Genomic DNA, 22,578 nt, shown 5'->3' on the forward strand with positions numbered 1-22,578 from the left:
CTTGACCCCACACACACACACACACACACAATGTTTTGATGAGATTACCTTTCAATTAATTTAAAGCAAACTGCTTCTTTGGATGAACTGTGATATTTTAATTAATTGTAGATTTTTGGCAAATTGTCTTTCGACGACTTTCTTCTCTGAGTAACTGATGATTGATGAATTGCTTTTTTGGTTAATTTTGTTCAATGAATTGTTGTTTTTTGTGTGTATGTGTTTTTAGTTTTTCTTAATTATTTTCAGTGAATTGTCATTTGGTAAACTATCTTTTAATTAACCGTTTTCAGTGTATTTTCTGCATACCATTTTACATATTAAAAAAATCAAATCTTTAAAGTAAAGAACAAATTATACTTACTTCTCTGTTAGTGAGGTGGCAATAACAACAGAAAAGCTAGTGAAATAGCATGGATTCATTTCTAGTAAGTGTTCAGGTGTCTAAAGAAAATAAGAAACCATGAAATTTTTTTTCTTCTCATTTTAACAATAAAATGAATAGTGTGTCAGTATGTATCTACAGAACACATACAGTATCTGCCAGAAAATCAAGTATCTTCCTAAAGTTTGAAACAAAATAGAAGAAAAATGTCATAGCTGAAATAAAACTAGAAACAATTACTCTGTAACCATCTCATTCTTATCTTACCAATTTTATCAAGAATAACAAAATACACCACACTACATCATATCAAAATCATAATGTTTAATAAATTAGAATAAAATACAAATTTTAACTGATAGTTCAAAAAAAAAAACCTATAGCACATTCCTGCTATAAGTCAGCAATGGTGAAGAAGAAAGGAGGAACAATGATGTATTTCTTGGAGAGCTGGAAGTCGTAGTCCTTGGAAAAAACAATGAGAAGACCAGAACTGAGAATAGAGATAGATGGGATGAGAATTCTGTTCAGTTAGTTTAAAGCTGGACTGTGAACAAATGAAAGTTAAGTAGTAGTTGCTCATATTTTATTGGCTTAATACATTGTCGCCCAATAGTGTCTAGAAGTGCTGATACTCCTGTAGGAACTCCCGTCAACATATGTATGTCACTTCTGCTTAAAGGCAAGTGCACTGTCACACAGTTTACATGGCATGCCAGTTGCAACAACTTTTTCAGTAGAATTTTATTTGTAAAATTAGCCTTTATGACCTGTCTTAATGATACTGAAAATCTCAAACACAATTTAAACTGATTTCAATTATTTATATATGCATATACATTTTTATTTACTTTAGAAAATTTGCTTTACATGAATTGTTTACTTTTGCACCCGACGACTACATTATAAAGCGGTGTTATGATGTCTTTTCTACAACTGAAAATTTGAAAAAGGATTTTAGGATAAGCATATTTAATTAGATGCTGTGTTTGGCGCTACAATAAAACTATTTTTTTTGCATGCACATAGCATAAAATTCAATGCGGTGAAATTTTATATATAAAGATTTACTGACATTGATTTTTACAGAGGTCATAAATCATGTGGAAAGAACAAAATTGTAAATTACTGTATTTTAAAGAAGTGCTGATGGTAAATTTGTAAAGCTAACTAACAAAAAAGAATGATATAGAAATTGTTCACAAATTATAAAAATAGTGCAAACATTAAAATTGCGCATTATGTTGATTTGATGTAACAGAATGTTAAAAGTAATTCTGCCTTAAGTTAAGGGGATTAGGCAAGATTACGTTGCAGACTTGAAAGTAAACAAAGGTATTGAAGATCACTCAGATGTAGAGATTGTTGCTGCCAAATCTGAAGGTCAAGACAACTGTGATGTCAGTTATTTACAGAAGATTCGGGGGTCTCCGACCCTAAAAACAAGGAGCTTCGAATCATATAAAAGAGGTCTTGAGAACCTAGAAAAAAGTTTTTTTCGTCTTGCTGCAGTCCGTTGGCCAGCTCAGATCTCCGTGTTTTGTCGTAGGATCGTAATCCCTAGGCACAGGGAAAACCCAGGAAAGGCCAATCATTCTACAGAGATGTATTTTCAGTAGAGGAACGTGTTGCATGCGACCAGATATGTGGTGCCAACAATAGGTCCAAAACCGACAGTGAGTTATGCTACAAATCCCGGAAGAGAACTATGCCAGGACTCCCGCCAAAAGCCATTCAAGCAAAGGCTAGGAAACAGGATCAAGGAAAGCAGTCAGCAGAACCACCACAAATCTTCAAGAGTGGTAGGACTGTATATATTTCTATGAATTTGGGAGTAGATTCTAATGTATTAACACTGAGATAGTGATTAAGAATTGTATCTGGTCGCATGTAACACGTTCCTCTACTGAAAATACATCTCAGTAGAATGATTGGCCTCTCCTGGGTTTTCCCCGTGCCTAGGGATCACAATCCTACGACGAAATACAGAGGTCCGAGCTGGCCAACGGACTGCTGCAAGACGAAAAACTTTTTTTTAGGTTCTCAAGACCTCTTTTATATGATCTTCTACAGAAGATTCAGTAAATCTTCTACAGAAGATTAATTTACAGACGATTCGGAGACCCCCGAATCTTCTGTAAATAACTGACATCACAGTTGTCTTGACCTTCAGATTTGGCAGCAACAATCTCTACATCTGAATGACCTTCAATACTTTTGTTTACTTTCAAGTCGCCAACGTAATCTTGTCTAATCTCCTTAACTTAAGGCAGAATTACTTTTAACATTCTGTTACATCAAATCAACATAATGCGCAATTTTAACGTTTACAATATTTTTATAATTTGTGAATAATTTCTATATCATTCTTTTTGTTAGTTAGCTTTACAAGTTTACAATCGGCACTTCTCCTTTAAAATACAGTAACTTACAATTTTGTTCCTTCCACGTGGTTTATGGCCTCTGTAAAAATCAATGTCGGAAAATCTTTATATAAAATTTCACCGCATCAAATTTTACAGTAGCATAGTGTTTGTGGAAGAGGAATTTTTCATCATGAAGGGTCCTTCCAGTTGTCTCTAGTTACACTAATTGTTGCTAAATATAGAGTACATAGACTGTAAATGTCTCTGTACTATAATTAGCAATACAATAAAACTACTTCCCTTTTGATGAGATTACCGAGATAACTACCATGTTAAGAATAATTAATTTATGATGTTTCAACCTTCATATTATTAAGGCCATCATCTTGGGTACACACACACACACACATGTATGAGGTGTGATAATTTAATTCCTGGAATGGCCACATAATGTCGCCCGTGTGGTGATTTGGTTGGAGTCACGTGAGTAATCGTGTTTGTACATCTTTACAAACACGATTACTCAAGCCGATAGAGCCATTTGCTAGTTGGCTACTGCAAACACAATAGAAATCTGCATATGAACTTTGGCATAAAAATGTGATTGAAATTTGGAGCAGCATGTTAACATCAAATTTTGTGAGAAAATCAGCAAAACTGCTACTGAAACATAAGAGCTGTTGAAGATGACATATGGTGTGCATGTTCTGAAAAAAAGTCAGGTGTCTTTGAGTGGCATAAGCAATTCAAAGGTGGACAAGAAGATGGGAACAGCTCCAGAAGTGGGAAGCCAAAAACAAAAATGGCAGACACAAATGTGAACAGAGTGCAAGATTTGATACGGTCTGACAGACGATTAAGTGTGCGATTAATGGCTGATGAATTGCAAATGAATCGAGAAACAGTCAGGGTAATTTTAACTGAAGATTGTTATGTGAAAGATTTCTGTGAAGTTTCTGCCTCGGATCTTGACGGACAAACAGAAGCAGTGGCAGGTTCAAGTTGCGATTCATCTCTCTGCAAATAAGCACGTGTTTCCAAGAGTAATTAGGTGACGAAACCTGGTGTTTCCAGTACAATCCTGAAACAAAATGGCAGAGCATGCAGTGGAAAACCCTGAACTTGTCACATTCAAAAAAAATGTCACATTCGCAGTTCAAACCATGCTAGTGTGTTTCTTCATCACAAGGGGATAGTTCACTAAAAATTCATTGAACAGGGACAAACGGTTAAACAACAATGCTATTTAGAGGTGTTGAAAATGTTACGAGATTCTGCTCAGAGAAAAAGACCTGAATTGTGGCCTGACAAGTGGATCATCCATCACAACAATGTACCAAGAAACAGTGCGCTTATCGTGAGAGAGTTTCTGGCCAAAAAATAGATTACCGAAATAGGTCATCCTGCTTATTCACCCAACTTAGTCCACTATGATTTTTGGCTGTTTCCAAAATTAAAGACTGTGCTAAAAGGGCAAAGGTTTTCTGATATCGCTGATATCCAGCATAATGTGATAAAGGAACTCAAGAGTATTCCAGAAAAAGAGTTCGCCTGTTTCCAAAAATAGAAACACCATCTAAACCAACGTATAAATGCACAAGGGGGCTACTTTGAAGGCGACAGTAGCCACTAATGTATAGTTCCAAATGTAGGTTTTTTACAGGTGCATAGGTTGGTTGATTGGTAGAGCCTCTGCTACTAATGGCTCATGAAAAAAGTTAAGTTTGAGCAGGGGTTAGTAGTTGGAAGGGGTTCAATCATTCAATGCTGTTGGCACACTCTCCCTCGATGGGTCTTTGGACACCCTGGAGGTGTCACATAATAATAATAATTCCGGGAATTAAATTGTCACACCCTTGTATACGAGAGAGAGATAAATTACATTATAATTCAAACAGTAACTCAAAGTGACACTACTTTGATCAACCATCATTTAACTGGTTCTAAAGGCTCCCTCAAAATGCTTGACTCGATACAGAGGAGAGCAATTAGACTTATTAATGACCCATCTCTTACCAACTCCCCCCCCACCACTTTTGAACAGATGTTCGGCTTCCGCACTGTATATTCTACAAATATTTTCATAGGAAATGTTCATCTGAAATAACATCAATAATTTCCCCACTTAGTACTAAGCTTGTTGGAACATGTGCAGCTGCTGCTCTACATCCCTTCACAGTGCATCTCGAAACCCACAGAACAGGTTCCTTTTCCTCCTCCTCCATTCCTGCAACTGCTATATTGTGGAACAGTCTTCCCCTTGTTGTTTCCCAAGGAATACAATATTTTAAATCAAATGTAAACAAGATCCTCCTTTCCCAACCCTTTTAAATCAAATGTAAACAAGATCCTCCTTTCCCAACCCACTACATAATTTTTACTTACTATATCTGTTTTTTTCTGAAGACTGAAATGAAAATGTTCCTATAGCATGAGGGGGAAAAAAAACTTCCCAACAAATTATCTTTTATACTTACAATAACAGTAAAAGTGATGATCTAATCAATAACACTGGCCTTAATATAGCTTTGTTATATTAAGGCCAGGCTTACCATAGTTATATTAAATTTTAACGTTTGTGTTCCTTTTTCTGGATAGGAATTGTGCATCCATTATATAAGTTACAGGTGCATCCCAAGAACATGGATTACACGTCTTCTACCAACATAACCTTTTGTCTTAAGAGTTCATTATAAATGATAATCAGAACTAGGGTACATACTCCAGGATCTTATCCTTAATATATCAAATGCTTTACTTATGTTAAATTATTGATTAGACAACCACTTTTGTTATTATTAAAAATTTAAAAGCTAATAATTTGAAGTTGTTCTCTGGCCATGTAAAAATAGGATGTAACATTGATGTAGTTATGTTTTTCCTCACTATAGGTCAGGCCAGTTAAATAACAGTTGATCAAAGTAGTGTCACTTGGACACTGTTTGAATTGTAATGTAACTTGAAGAAGATAAGGGGAGGGATGCAAGCTCTTTCTTGTGAGAGATCAGAGAGGACTGACTTTTGGTGGCACTGAAGTTTACAAGGCTGTCCTTGTTTCTGTATATATATATATATATGTGTGTGTGTGTATACTCTAGATCAGGGATTGGCAACCGGCAGCCTGCATGTGGCCCAAACGTGCATTTTTGGCAGCCCATAAAAGGTTGGCCATACTTACATGGCATGTGTCCCATATGTTGAATTATTTAAATAATACATTTTATAATATGAATAATAAATGAAAAATAATTTTATACCTATACTTTGTAATATCTCCCATGCAACTTGGGAATACCAACTTTTGCTGGTATTATTGAAGATTTACAAATGGAATTTTCAACAAGATTTGTGGACTGTAAAAAATAGCATCGAAATGCGATTATGTTTGAATGCTTTTAATGTCGACATTGATCGATGCTTACCAAAAATAAATAAAAAATTTGAAGGATTAATCAGTTTCGCAAAGATGATAGTCGCATTTGGAAGCACCTACATTTGCGAATAAGCATTTTCTACCATGAGTTTTAGAAAAAATAAAATTTCTTCTCGACTGATGAACATTTGCATGCTTCGATTCGAATTTGCACCTCAGGTTATAAAGTGGATCTAGATAATCTGGCTAAGAGAAAACAATCACAAAAGTCACATTAACAGGGAGACATATGTATATATTGTAATAGATACACTATATTACTTTGTTTTTTAAGTGATAATAATTTTTAATTGTGTTTCATTTTCATGCTTGTTGCATATCTCATACTTTAAATATTTCTGTTTTTTAAGATTGACATAATAAAAATTGATAACTTAAGTATTGTTTTTTCACTCACTATTTTCTCTTACGCTTGCGGCCTGATTATTAAAAATATTATTATTATTATTATTGTTGTTCCGGGAAACTCCAAGGAGTCGACAGACTCATCGAGGGAGGCCCTAACATCATGTCAAGAACAACTATTCAACATTCACACAGTATCTATCATACCTTGCCTTGAACTCATTAACGGTCGTAGCACCCACAACAGACTCTGGAAGCTTATTCCACTCATTTACCACTCTCCAAGTAAAGAACCTAGCTCTAACACCCTTGTCAACCACGCTCTTGCCCAGCTTCCATGCATGGCCCCTAGTCTTCCCACCACCAGTCATATTTTCAAAAATATCTTCTGGATCAATCTTATAAAAACCCTTCAGTAATTTGAATGTCTCAATCATATCACCCCTCCTTCGCCTATCGTCCAATTTCTGCAACCCACAAATCTTCAACCTATTCTCATAAGGTTCATTCCACAGACCTCCTATCATCTTGGTCACTCGTCTCTGGACCCTCTCCACTTCCTCCCCATCACGAAGAAACCCTGGTGCCCATAGCTGGGCACAGAAGTCCAGATGGGGTCTTATCAAGGCTCGATACAGAGGAACAACAACTTGTTCGTCTCTGCATGTTAAAGTATTTTTCAGAAGCCAAGTGATTTGGTGAGCTGTTTTAGTTACTTTTGCAATGTGCCCCCTAAACTTCAACTCCCTATCCACCAACACTCCCAAATCCCTGGCCTCATCAATCTCCTGGAGTATGATTCCACCAATGCGATATACTGCTGCTATTCTTTTCACCCCAAAGTGCATAACCTTACACTTTGCCACATTAAATTGACATCCATTTTTCCTAGCCCAGTCCTCCAAACTATCCAAATCATCCTGTAAAATTTTGACATCTTGTGCACTCACAATTGCTCTACCCAACTTTGCATCATCAGCAAACAAGTGAACACTTCCTCTCAGATCCTTTCCAATATCATTGATGAACAAATTGAAAAGCAGTGGTCCAAGAACAGAGCCCTGTGGCACTCCACTAGTCACAAGACGTCTTTTAGACTCCACTCCTGAATAAACCACTCTTTGATATCTCTCCTTCAACCACCGTCTTATCCATCTCACCAATCCTATATCTATACCCATCTGCTCCAGTTTACTGATTAGGGTTCCATGTGGTATCCTATCAAAGGCCTTGGCAAGGTCCAGTAGTATCACTGTAAACCCATTACCCCTATTCAGTTCAGCCGTCACTGTGTTATAAAATGTGAGCAAGTTACTGAGGCATGATCTACCCTTCACAAAACCATGTTGTCCCCCATACAATATCCCATTTTCATCTATCCAATCCTGTATTCTTTTCTTGACTAATTTCTCTAAGACCTTGACAATGATTCCTGATATGCTAATCGGTCGGTAATTTACAACAGCAGTCTTGGAACCACCTATATGCAGTGGAACTATTTTCCCCTCTTTCCACCCGCTCGGGACTAACCCAGACCGGAGACTCAAATTAAACAAAATGGTCAAGGGTACTGACAATTCTTTAGCTGCTTCTCGAACAACACGAGCTGGTATACCATCCAATCCCACAGATGTATTGACATTGAGGTTATGCAATAGACTACTCACCTCCACTTCATTAACCACAATTCCCATATAATCTACTGGTTTATTCGTTTCTGCAATGTCACCACCTGGATGATATACTTTTGCAAAGTGCTCACTCAGTAACTCAACTATCTCAACTGATTCAGTTATCTCTCTACCATCGGCATTCTTTAAAATCAATCTGCCATGTACATTTTTCCTTTTACTTGCTACATATCTAAAAAACTGTTTAGGATTCTCTTTAGCCTGCATGGCCAATGTTCTTTCGTAATCCTTTTTTGCTTTTCTTACCACACTCGTCACCCTTCTGGCCTGCACTTTATACCGTTCATGTGCCTGCCGGTCACCCTTCTCCTTAAATTCCCTCCATAGTTGTTTCTTTTTTTGCAACTCAAGCTTAATGGTGTTATTCATCCATTTAACCCCTACTTGATTTATTATTCGGACTCTAGGTATACAGTCAGCCATTGCTTCATGCAAGCACTTCTTAACTACCTCCCATGCACTATCAACTTCTAGTCCTTGCAGTTGTACATGCCATGGCACTGAACCAATCAAACTCCTAAGCTTGTCATACTTTCCAGCCCGATAATTCCACATGTACCCTGTCTTAATTGAAAATTCTACACCTTTAGCCACCTCCCAAGTTAAGACCCTATGATCACTCTCACCAATTGGTGGCAACGTGGTCATATTTGTTACAGCTAAATCCTCAGATGTAATTACTAGGTCGAGCACTCTCTGACCCCTAGTATTTTCCATTACATGCTGTCGCAGATAGTTATCCCTTAATAACCGCATAAAATCCAGTTCCTTCCTCCCGTGTGTCCTCTCCTCACTCCAATCAATGTGACCATAGTTAAAATCTCCCATAATAATCACCCTCCTTCCACCCATTTCTTCTATTTGCTTGTGCATACTGTCACCACCATCTTTTCCATCACCTGGTCTATAGCAGCACCCAATTGTATATTTAGTTCTGCTAGCCACAATCTCACACCAAATGGCCTCAAATGTGCTCTTTTCTCTATCCTGCAATTCAACTTCTATTCTCCTTGGCTGGAGCTCATCAGCTATCATCAACAATACTCCTCCCCCCATTTTATTCTCTCTGTCATTCCTGAACACACTATACCCATCACATTCAATCCTACTAGTTATATCATCTACAGTCAGCCATGTTTCACTAATACCTATAACCTGTGGTCTGGAAGTGCCAACCATAGCCAAAAACTCTTCCTTCTTGTTCCTAATACTCCTAGTATTAGTGTACATGAATTTAAGACCCCCATTAGCCCCAACCCTACCTTGATGCCTTATATTAACTATCCCACTCAGATTTGTTGTCCTTATTTGCTCTGGCATATTATATTCATTCTTACATTCAACTGCCTCCATAAGGACTGTACCTCTACCCCCCCCCCTAACAAATCTAGTTTCCCTGAATTTGCACATCTTATCCATCTCACCAACCCTATATCTATACCCATCTGCTCCAGTTTACTGAGTCTGAAAGCCCGTGAGTCTGAAAAGGTTGCTGATCCCTGCTCTAGATAATGATCTTAATATGAAGGTCAAAACGTCAGGAAATTAAAGTAATTATTCTTAACATGATAGAAGTCTCTATAAATTTTATCAAAATGAATGCTGATCACTGTCAACATTAAAAGAAAGAATAAAACTACTTATTTTTCTTGATTCTGCAGTATAGTGGCTGTTGGGAAGATTTTTTATTTCCTCATGCTACAGGAACATTTTCATTTCAGTCTTCAGAAAAAAACAGACATGGTAAGTAAAAAATTAAGTAATGAACTTCTTATTATTGTACTATCTTCTATCAAAGGTCAGCGACCATCTTGGCGAACAAACTGCGGTCTTGTGCTAATCTGAGCAGTTGTGCACTGCTCTTTCCTGTCCATGTCTTGATGTTGTCAAACCATGATATTCTTTTTCTTCCTCTAGTTCCTTTGCCATCAATTCTTCCTACCAAAATAGTTTGTAGAAGTTGGTATTTGCTGTTTCTCATGATGTGGCCAAGATATGATGTTTTTCGTTTCTTGATTATTTGTACAAGATGTTTAGCTTTGCCAATGGATTTTAAGACCTCTTCATTGGTAATTTTTTCTGTCCATGATATCTTTAGCATTCTTCTGTATAGCCACATCTCAAAGGCTTCGATTTTCTTGATGGTTGTCGCCTTCAATGTCCATGTTTCAACTCCATAGAGCAGAATAGACTACACGTAACATTTCAGCATTCGGCATCTGACTTCCATGTTTAGGTCTTTATTGCAGAATAGTGTTCTCATTTTCATGAAGGACTGCCGTGCAACTTCAATCCTTGTCTTTATATCTATTTCTGGATCCCACTGTTCATTAAGCCAACAACCAAGATATTTATATCTTGACACTTGATCAATATTTTTCCCATTGAGTGTCAGTTTCATTGATGAGGCTGGATGTTTGCTGATGATCATGTATTTTGTCTTGTTGATGTTTATATTTATTCCCATTCTTTGGCTTTCTATGTAATGAACTTGGGATTAGCAAAAGAGTGTGGATAATTCTGATGATGATGATCAGAAATTACTTTATATTACTATGTAAAAAGTGTATAGTGATCATCAATGAATAAAAGAAAATTCTTAGAAAACTTATCACATGCAAGATATATTATCCATGACAGAAAAGACATTAGTGCTGTGTGTGGGCAAGAGGAACAGAAAAGAGGAAGAGTCTGTTCACATTTTGCTTGAACAGCTGAGGATGGATTGTAAAAGGGTGTTGGTTAGCAGTGGTTCTTGTTTTAATGATTGTGAAGGAGAGTGGAGGAATAACAGTGGCCAATTCAGCATAGCAATGTCCATAAAAGTATCTGTAGAAGAGACATAAAGCAGAAACTGAACATCTTGAGAGGGATTAAAGTGGGTATATGAGAAAGGGATAATTAATTACCAGGATAGATAGAATCAAGCAATCTTCGAGAGGATTTTGGTGCATTACCCCAAATATGGGAGCAGTATTCCATCTGGATGGATATGGGCTTTGTATAGAGTTAGCAGCTGTGAAGGTTTGAAGTAGAGTCTTGTTCAAAAAAGTACACAAAATTTTTTGGTAGCTGCAGAAGCTGTAATTGAAATATGGTTGTGCCAGTAAAGATCGGAGGTGCAAGTCAGTCCAAGAAGAGAAATCTGATTGTTTTTGGATATCTCAGTATTACTGAAGGTAAGGTAGAGGGAAGCAAGCTTTCTTGTGAGCGATCAGAGAGGACTGACTTTTGGTGGCACTGAAGTTTATAAGGACAACCTTGTAAACTTCAGTGCCACCAAAAGTCAGTCCTCTCTGATCTCTCGCAAGAAAGAGCTTGCTTCCCTCTACCTTACCTTCAGTAATACTGAGATATCCAAAAACAATCAGATTTCTCTTCTTGGACTGACTTGCACCTCCGATCTTTACTGGCACAACCATATTTCAACTACAGCTTCTGCAGCTACCAAAAAATTTTGTGTACTTTTTTGAACAAGACTCTACTTCAAACTTTCACAGCTGTTAACTCTATACAAAGCCCAAATCCATCCAGATGGAATACTGCTCCCATATTTGGGGTAATGCACCAAAATCCTCTCTAAGATTGTTTGATTCTATCTAGAAGAGGGCAATCTTGGTAATTAAACATCTCTTTCTCACATACCAACTGGAATATAGCTAGGAGATCTGAGTTCAGGTCCTTGGTCATAGTAGATCTTGAGGATTCAAATATTTGAGCACTAACAGATTTGTCAAATGAAAAGGAGGAATGCTGTGTACTGTCATCAGCAAAGCTATGGATAGAATTGGAAGTCTGTGAGAACAGATAATTTATATACAAGAGGAAAAGAGTGGGTGAAAGAACAGAACCCTGGAATACTCCAGCATTGGTGGGGAAATCTCAGGAGAGTAAACCGTCCACCATGACAAGTAGTGAGCAACCAATGAGAAAATTGGTGATTCCCATTGCAGATTGAGGAAGGCAAGCAATAGGGTGGCAGTTTGGTGTGTAGGTCTCTGTGACACACCTGATTGAATGCCTTTGAAATGTCAAGGGCAACCACGTGAGTTTCCCCAAATTTCTCCATGGCCTGAGTCCATAAGTGGGTGGTGAAAGCAAGAAGATCCGTTGTAGATCGTGAGTGGCGGAATCCATACTGCTGGTCACAGATTAGTTGGGATGTCGCTAGGTGGTTCAAGAGTTGGACGTTGATAACCTTCTCCATCATTTTTAAGAGAACAGAAGTGAGAACAATTGGACAGTAGTTTGTTGGTTGCCTTTTATCACCTTTCTTTGGGATGGACTGGAGATGTGGACCTATTTACATGTTGTCAGATAGATGCCAGTTGAATAGGATAGATTGAAAAGGCAATACAGGATAGGTGGTAGTTCTGGGGCACAATTTTTTTTAACACAATAGGTGGGATACCATCAGACCAGATGCCTTGTTTGTGTTCAGGTTATTAAGGATTCTTTGGATATCTTTTTGTCAGAAGACTATGGGAGACATGAGGGGAGCCATTCTTTGTGGAGAGGAGAGACCTTTGCCAAGGTGATCAACACAGGAATTGAAAGAGAAGAGTGATGCAAGTAAGTTGGCCTGGTCTTTTGGTGAGGTGACTACAGGACCATCTGGATGTGAGAGTGGTGGAAATCTGGGGTGACAGAAGTTGTGCCCCATAGCTTTGGTAAGGGACCAGAAGGAGCAACTGCCATTTGGGCAGGAGGTGAATTTGCAGCATATGGCCCTTTCACACTTGGTGATGATTCTTTTGCAACGGTTGCGGACTGCAGTATAGGCAGAGAGGACAGCTAGAGTTTTTGGTTTTGAGCCAGCTGTGTTAAGCTGAGGTTTTTTCTTTTGCAGCACTGGCACACTCTTTTTGAGAACCAAGGCTTGGAGGTGGCTGAGAATTTGGAGTGAAATAGGGGATGAAAACCTTCATTGCTGTGAAGATGATTTCTATTATTCGGTCTGAGCAGGTGTTTGGACTAGAAGAACTGAAGCAATAGTCAGACCATGGAAAGGAGGAACAGAAGTCACTGAGGACACAAGACTGTGAACTGGTGGGTGTAGGTTGTTCTGCTGCAAAAGAGACTTTATGAGTTTGCGATCAAGTTTCCAAGAGAACCAACAACCACAGTATAACTGGAAGCGGTCAAGTGTGTTGGCAAATTGGAGGGGGGAGGTTGTCTGGTATTCTGGTGAGACGATTGATGATCTGAGATAAGTCATTGCTGATGGTGAACACCTTAGCATCCCTGTTTGTTTGATCTGTGAAACTGGAGAAGGGGAGCCAATATGAGTTGTGGACATTGAAGTCCCCAAGAAGCATGACCTCACTATTGAGGTACGTAGAATGCAGAAAGTCAAGCTTTAGGGGGGGAAAAAAGTTGAAAAGGTCAGAGTGGTTGACGAAGTTTGGAGAGCGATAGAGGGAGCATATGAAAAGAGTAGTTTGATTTGGCAGAGAAATTTTGAGCTAAAGCAGATCAAACAGTGGGGATTCAAGGATTTGCAGTCTCTGGTTTGCCGTTTGCTCGCTGTTTATGTTTGTATCGCTGTTTGTTACAATGGCAGTCGCATGTATGAAGATGTGTCATTTCCTACTATTTAATAAGATAGTCAGTGGTTATGACATGGTCACCCAATCCTATGCATTAATGATTTTCTTTCAAGCATAACTGTTTACTCAACTTGTTTTTAATGTTCCTTGACGGTTTTATAGTCACTGCATTATTTCTGATGCTAGGATTGCATTAAAGAAATGCTATAAACTAACTTTAAAGTAAAGTTTTTTTTAATTAATTCATGTTTCAATCCAAGTCAGTTCAATGGAATAATGTTACAGAAACACATTAAGTACCTCTACTTCATAGCATTCAGTGATTATTGCAAATTTGTCTTTTGACAAATTTAATATTTAATTATATTATATATAATCATATATTTATTACAACAGTTATTCAATATTTAGTCAGGGAATCTTGCAGACTTGTGCTAGATTTATTCAGAAGTATATCTTCATGTGCATAAAGTAAAGAGCTAAGATTAACATCACCAATTCTGATATCAGAATTAATACCACTGTCTATAATAATGTGATCTCCATATAGATAATGAATAACAATGGAGATAATGTGCACTCTGATTTAACATCAAACCATCTTCCTGTACCTCCTTCAATTCTAACTGCTGACTTATAGCTTAAATAGAGACTATGTATTGCTCAATATAATGTATTATTTACACCATATAACTGTAATGTTTTGAAGAGCTTATCTCTTGGCACCTTGTTATATGCCTGTTTCAGGTTAAATTATCTCTTTTTTCTATAAACAATTTTAAACAAAAAGCTGCATCCATCATAGAAGATCCTTTTCTAAATCCATTATGACATTCTAACGTTTTTTTCACTACATATTTTCAATTTTTCATTAATTATTCCACTATATACTTTGTAGCAAGTATTCAATAAACTAATAACACTTTAATTAGCAAGTTTTCTTTTATCCTTGTTTTTAAATATTTGGTATTACTAAACTTGTATTCCTATCTTGGTATATCTGTCCACTTGTATATATATTTTATTTAAAAATTTTAATAATCTCTGATGAAATTTCTTCCAGCAAATTTATACAGTTTGGAGTTTATCCCAACTTCTGCTGATTTATCCTTTTTTTTTTTTTACTTAGACTGTCCTTTAATTCCTTCATTGTTAGTGAAGGAATTAAAGGACATATCATCTAAAGCATTTTGCAAGTTTTTGGTGCAATTTTTTTGATGTTAATATTATCTGTCCAAGATCTGTAAAGTAATCTAAGAACTATTTTAAATCTACTTTTTAGATTTAAAAATAGATTACTGCAATTCACATATTCATTTCTTTTATAACTGCATTCATATTGTTTTAGTATTTTATAGGCATTGGATCTTACTTTAGAGCCTCCATAGCTCAGTCAGTACAGACGAAGCCTTTGGTCGGAAAGACCTGGGTTCGATTCCCATTGGTGATGCAAGGAACTTTTGGTCTTTTTTGACTAAAGGTGAGTTAACCAGTCTCATACAGAGGTAGGGGGAGGGTTTCTCCTGGAAACTTGGGTTTTTCGTCTCCCTCCAGAAATCAAACCAGCCCCATGAACACACACGGATTACAGTCAGAAATACTGCACTTAGGGGATGCAGCAAGGAGCAGTGACACGGCTGCATTAATTAGCTGTAAGCCCCGTCAGTAGGGGGGGGGGGGACCTGACCCATCCTAAAGTGGATGAATGAGGGGATATGATGATGATCTTATTTTGTATATATCATTTTCTAGGCAGCTTCAGCTTTCTCTGTGTCTCATTTTGGTTAGCCATCCTTTTAAGGCTAGCTGTTTATTTTCAATTATTGTCATGTGACACCTCCAAGGAGTTCAAGACTCATCGAGGGAGAGCACCTGCTCTACAACTCTCCGTCTCCACCAACTACAGCAAACCACATCATCTACACCAATGCCATCTATTGCCCACCACCACCAGTATTTTCACAGACAATCACAAACATCCATGCTCATGGCAAGATTCAAACCCGCAGCCTTTTGGCTGCAGAGAAGATACACTAACCACTCGGCCAAGCAGTTAGCGTATCTGCTAAGTCATTGTCCCATATATGTAATTTTTTTATTTTTATGTGTCCCTAGACTTTTATATACTTGCTGCCGATGTAATAATTTTGTATTACATCGGCAGCAAGCCGATGTCTTTATTTATATTGATGTCTTTATTTTCTTGTATTTTTTCTAAATAGTTATTAATCCTCTTTTGGTATAAATTTCTTATACTTAAAATTGTATAGTAGTTTTACTTTGTAATTAGCTTTTGTTTCTCTAGTTTCTTTATTTTTTTTTGTAATCAATTTAGTGGAAACCTTAATTGTCTGCACTAAAGAATGATCCGCATCTATTTCTAGTCCTCTCTAAACTTAACATCTAGGAAGAGGCTTGTTGCTTTTCATTCTATAAAAGTAGTCTATTATTGACTTTTGTCCTGTTGCACACCAAGTATATTTTTATATTTATAGAATGTATTCATTATTTTTAAATTATTATATAATCAATGAGTCATTTTCCATTTTTGTTTATTGTCATCATCATCATCAAATTCCTGCCATGTACCCTCAAGGGGTGTACAGGATATGACAGTACTACATGAAAAAATTACATCATTACTAACTTCCTATCTACAATTTTCCTCCAAATCAGTCTGTTACTTGTCAAGACTCCAACATTATCAGATTTTATATTTCTATCGTCTAAGGCACTTTGTACCGTATCAATCCACCTATATCTTGGTCTTCCTCTGGGTCGTTTTCCTGCCAACCTGGCAGAGAACACTTGTTTTGCTAATCTTTCCTCTCCCATTCTATTTAAGTGACCATACCATCTGAGATTAGCTCTGCTAACGCATTCCTGGATGCTGACAATGTCAAGTTCTTTCCTAATATCCTCATTTTTAATATGATATTGCCATTGATGCCATCTGTTCACGCCTCTAATCTTTCTCAGGACTCTCATATCTGCGGTCTCTAGTCTTTGGTCAAGTGTTTTACTTCTGACCCAGCTCTCAGATCCATAAGTTAAAATTGGTTTGAACACAGTCTTGTATACAGCTAATTTAGTGTTCCGACTAATTTCTTTCTTATTCCATATGAATTTATTCAATTGACTTCCTACCATACCAGCTTTGCTGATTCTGTTGTCTATTTCTATATTTAGTTTACCATCTTCAGTAAAAATTGTGCCTAAGTAGCTGAAATGTTTTACTTGTTCCACAGGTTCTCCATTCACAACACAGTTGACATTTTCAATGATTCTGCCTATTTTCATTGTCTTTGTCTTTTTATTGCTGACCTTCATACCATATCTATTACAACAGTTATTCAATTTAGTCAGAGAATCTTGCAGACTTGTAGCGGATTTATTTAGAAGTATAACATCATCCGCATAAAGCAAAGAGCTGACATTAACATCTCCAATTTTGATATCAGGTTTAATACCACATTCCTTCATAATGTGATCCATATAGATAATGAATAACAGAGGGGATAATGTACATCCTTGTCTCACACCAGATTTAACATTAAACCATCTTCCTGTACTTCCTTCAATTCTAACTGCTGACTCACAACTCAAATAAATACTAAGTATTGCTTGATATAATGCCCCATTGACACCATATAACTGCAGCGTATTGAATAGCTTCTCTCTTGGCACCTTGTCATATGCCTTTTCCAAATCGACAAAACTTAAATACAGATCTCTGTTATATTCCCATGCTTTCTCGACTATTTGTCGTAAAGTGAAGATCTGATCCTGACAGCCTCTATTTGGCCTGAATCCAGCTTGTTCTTCACCAAGCTTTTCTTCCACAATTCTTCTCAACCGTTTCTCAAGTATACTTGCATAGATCTTGCCAGGAACACTCAGTAGGGAAATACCTCTGTAATTCTCACATTCAGTTTTATTTCCCTTTTTATATATGGGTACTATGAGAGCTCTACTCCAATCATCGGGAATTCGTCCCTCTGTCCAGGCTTTCTGAACTATGCAGTGCAGCCACTGTAAGACTCTTATACCACCATACTTCAGCATTTCTGGTCGAATACCATCTACTCCTGCTGCCTTTCCACATTTCAAGCCTTTGATGGCTTTTTCTACTTCAAGTATGGATATGTATTCCTGACTGCATGCCTGGTCAATGTTTTTTATCACTGTGCTGTCATCACTGCTTGTTTCATTTAGCAGTTTTTCAAAGTAATTACTCCATACTTCAAGGATATCTTTTTCTCCTGTTTTCATTTCACCTTTATCATCTCTAATTCCTTTTACAGCACTCTTTCCTCCATTCCTAAGCTTCTTCAACAACCTCCAGAATATTTTGCCACCTTCTTGATATTTATTTTCTATATTCTTGCCAAAGTCCTCCCATGACTTTTGTTTAGCTAGTTTTACACACTGTTTAGCTTTCTTACATTTGTCTCTGTATTCTGTAAGAGTAAAAGCTGAGTTATTTGCCAGGAACTTTTGATATGCTTTCTTCTTTTCCTTCACTGCCTCTTTAACTTCCTGTGTCCACCAGGGAGTTCTGATTTTTTTATCTTTGCACACAACCTCACCACATGCCTCTCTGGCAGAATCAATCAATGTTTCCTTCAGAGTTTGCCACTGAATCTCCAAGGTTTGATTCCTGTTCTCAAACTCTTCCATTTTCTTTTCAATAATATTTCTGTATTTTAGTCTACAGTTTACATCTGAGAGCTGCTCAACTTTTATTCGCTTTACAACTTTCTTACATGTTATTCTTTTCAATATGAAATTCAATTTTATCCTGCTCAAGACTAAATAGTGATCACTTCCAATTTCAAATCCTCTGTACACTCTTGGTGTCTTGCACCAGGGAGAAAACATCACTATCAACAATAACATAGTCAATGAGACTTTTCTTATTCCTAGCCTCTTCTCTCCATGTGAATTTGTGCACATTTTTATGTTGGAACATGGTGTTAGTAATAACCAGTCCATGTCCTGAGCAGAAATCCAACAGATATTTGCCATTATTATTAGCTTTGCTCTTTTCTCCAAATTTTCCCAAAATATTTTTGTATGTCTCACAATCATTTCCTACTCTACTATTTAGATCCCCAACAAGGACCAACTTTTCCTTTTTCATTGTGTCAGTTGCTTTTTCTAAAGCCTCAAAAAATTCCTCCACTTCTACCTTAGTAGAACCTTCTGTGGGACCATAGGCACAAATAAGTCTCATTGTCCAGTTCCCCATTCTCATATTTGCCCACATTACTCTACTTGAGACTGACTGCCATTCAAGAAGATTAGCCTCGTATTTTGTGTTGAATACTATGGCTACTCCTTCTTTTCCTTGATTGTTATTGCCTGAATATAACATTTTGTATTTATTGCTCAGAAAGATCTCACCAGTTTTGGTCTTTTTTGTTTCAGTCACCCCTATTATGTCGATCTGGTACTTATCTAATTCCTCAGCTAGCTCCATTTCTTTGCCATTCAGGCTTCTTACGTTGATAGTACCGATCTTTAACTCTGGTGATGTTGAGTTGGGGTTTGTTTTCAGATTTGTTTATTGTTGATTCTCCAAATTTTTCTATATAATTATTAATTTTTATTGCCTATTCTGGCATTAAGACCTCCAGCTATAATTATATTATCTGTTGTTTAATTTTTCATACAATCCTTCGAACTGTTTATAAAAGTCATTATTTTCTTCTTTTTCTTCTTCAAGGCATATACTTCAACAACCTTGCTTGAATAAATCTGCTTTATAATGGATTTTTTTGCTTTGATTTATGGATTCATATCATCATGCCAACTTTTTGTATATGTTTGTTTATCCATTATACATTTATTAATTTAAAATTTTATAATAATTATTTAGTTATAGCTATATTTTAAAAAATGAGTAATTTGCTTTTAGATGGATGCAATAACAACAATGTATATTTTTGAGAATGTTATAATACTTTCCTAAATACAGTATGTTTGTCATGTCTCGGTAAATAAACTTTTAAACTTTTATTAAATTAATATTAAAGAAATATTAACATTAAATTAAATTAACAAAATATTAATATAATATTCCATATTGAGATGAAAAAAGTCTTTCATCATATTTAAGAAATTAATGAATTGGACGATCTCAAGTAATAAGGTAGTCGCTTCTCTGAAGGGCTCTGTTAAAAGTGCCCCAGCGACGTCAGGAAGGTTGCTACAGGTCAGTCTTCTATCAGATGCAACTTCATCTACTTATATTGGCCTGACAGAATTCATAAAGGTATTTTGCATTTTCTTTCTTCTACAAGAATATTTTAAAGAAGCCTCCATAGCTCAGTTGGTATAGACAAGGCCCTTTGGACAGAAAGACCTGGGTTTGATTCCCCTCGGTGACATGAGGAACCTTCATCTGGTCTCTTTCAATGAAAGGTGAGGTAGCCAGTTTCATACAGAGGTAAGGGGGGGGGGGGGGATTTCACCTGGAAACTCAGGTTTTTTCATCTCCCACAACAGCCAACCAGCCCCCCCTGAACACACACATCTACAGACATAGGACACACTGGGAGGCATAGGGCTAACCACCTTATCCTCAGGACGGGTACGATTTTAAAAGGCTTAGGACAGCTCTGTTACAGGCCAACAGGCCTAATACGAAAAAGGAAGAAGAGGAAGAAATAATATTTTTGTTTTATCCTTATTTTACCCAAGTACAAGAAAGAATATGAAAGTTTGTATATGAAATATTATTACAGGTAATGCTCGTATAACGCGGATGTTAGGTTCCATAGAAATGGCGTGTTATATAAATGTGTTATGCGAGACTCAGATCACAAAGAAAAAGTAAGGTTATGTTCCGAAATCGTTTTTTTTTTTTTTTAATTATATAAACAGTGACATACCCAAAAAAAATATATCTTTATTTAATTCAGGTAATTCATGCAAGTTAAGAAAACATATAAACGATGAAACAAATACATAGTATAAAATTATAAAAAAAAACTATAAATTGTATGTAAACTTCATTGCACATAATACATAAATGTTTTAGGCAAAATAAAATAAAGTATATATTTTAATCGTCATCACTCTCTTCAGAACTAACATTTCATAGATGTTCTTTATTTATGAGTGGCTGGACGTCGTCATCACTTGAAATCTCTTGGGCATCATTTGTATAATTCTCATTGAAAATTTCGGCTGGTTTAGTTATCAAGAAGTCAGTAATAAGACCTTGTTTACCACTATGCTGCAATTTTTTATTAAATTCATAATACGGAGCTAAACAAATATCCGGTTGTCTCGTGAATTTTCCAGAGCGCTCCACTGAGAGATCATTATTCATAAAATAACTTTATTGCCAAGTTCAATCCTTCTGCTAATTTCTTTAAACTGAATTCTTTTAATGGATTCGTCACAATCAGAATCTTCGGCAGAACTTTCCCTATCATTTGGTTCGACGTCATTTATTAATTGTACCAGTTCTTCCTCATTTAAATCTATTTCCCCATCAATTAATTCACTAATTTCTTTTTCAACCATATCGCAAAAGTGATCTAAGTGGCCATTTCAAAAAAATAAATTTTTTTCCATGAAAAAAAAAAAAGCATTACATATGGTATGCAACTCACCAAAAAATAAAGTGTCCAGCATGAGATTAACACACTTATGATTTTTTAATGCGCTTTCCTGGCAGAAAACAAAGACAATTTTCAACAATAAACACTTTGTATGGTAAACAATTGATGTACATGTGTGCTAAAGGGTATTTCCCCTAATATAAATTTGCTACTTATAACTACAGGTGTGATACAGGCAGACACAACCTTAACGAAGATAAAATTTGATTTTTAAGCGTTGAAAATATATGAAAAGATAAAGGGTTACTATAATTTGTAGACTGTATTATATCGAAACCGCATTCTATAAGTAAAGCATTGAACGACGGATACTACAATTTGTAGATCACGTTATATCGAAACGTGTTGTATAAGTACTGTACACATTTCAACCTGTATTATTATTATTACACCCTCCATGAAGTCAGACTCATTATGGGAGGTTCATTCAACTGACAACATATTTATCGTACTGAATTTTAAAATCCTAAACACTTCCTGCATTAATAACATATTCTGGCAATATGTTCCATTCACTTATAATTCTCCATGTAAAAAATCTATTCCTCACACCCTTCTTCACCATATTCTTATATAACTTTCATCGTAGATTAATCTGATAAAATCCCCTCATTAACTTAAACATCCCTATCATATCGCCTCTTTTACTCCTATCCACCAAACATTCCAGAGTCCTGATATTGTCTTAGTCACTCATCTCTGGATCCTCTCCAATGTTTCCACATCATAATAAAAACCAAGTGACCAAATCTGAGTACAACAGTTCAAGTGTAGTCTGACCAGTGCTGCACACAGTAGGACAACCACTTCCTTATCCTTACATGTTAGTGTACTTCTTATCATAGCAGCACTACGATGTGAAGTCTTTGCAAAACTTGCAGGGATGCCCTCTAAACTTCAGTCTACTGTCAATCATCACCACCAAATCTCATCCATTGCAGTATAGAGTCATCAATATAGTAAACAGCCTTATATTTCTGAACTCCAAAATGCAATACCTTGGTTTATCAATGTTGAACACTTTATATTTATATACTTTTATATATTTAATATTAATATATTTATATTACTATCACCAAATATATCGCCAAATCCATAACACTAAAGCCTCAAGTTGCTTCAGTCACATGCTGCTTAAGATATTTATTCCACAGAAATTCAACAAACTCACTCTC

General features: G+C 36.4%; 1 protein-coding gene across 2 annotated transcripts in view; it reads right to left on the reverse strand.

The window, feature by feature from the left end:
* The window catches only part of APP-BP1 (Nedd8-activating enzyme E1 regulatory subunit APP-BP1), a 316,563-nt gene that overhangs the window by 224,917 nt on the left and 69,068 nt on the right, over positions 1-22,578 (reverse strand). For both annotated transcript variants that reach the window (XM_090398384.1, XM_090398383.1), the window contains one exon: positions 365-444. In XM_090398384.1, the coding sequence (XP_090254510.1) occupies positions 365-444 (80 nt within the window). The remainder of the gene's footprint in view (positions 1-364; positions 445-22,578) is intronic.

This window comes from Typopeltis vanoorti, chromosome 9 (genome assembly GCF_054136105.1).
Source record: "Typopeltis vanoorti isolate ZY-2024b chromosome 9, IOZ_Tvanoo_1.0, whole genome shotgun sequence".
NCBI lineage: Eukaryota > Metazoa > Arthropoda > Arachnida > Uropygi > Thelyphonidae > Typopeltis > Typopeltis vanoorti.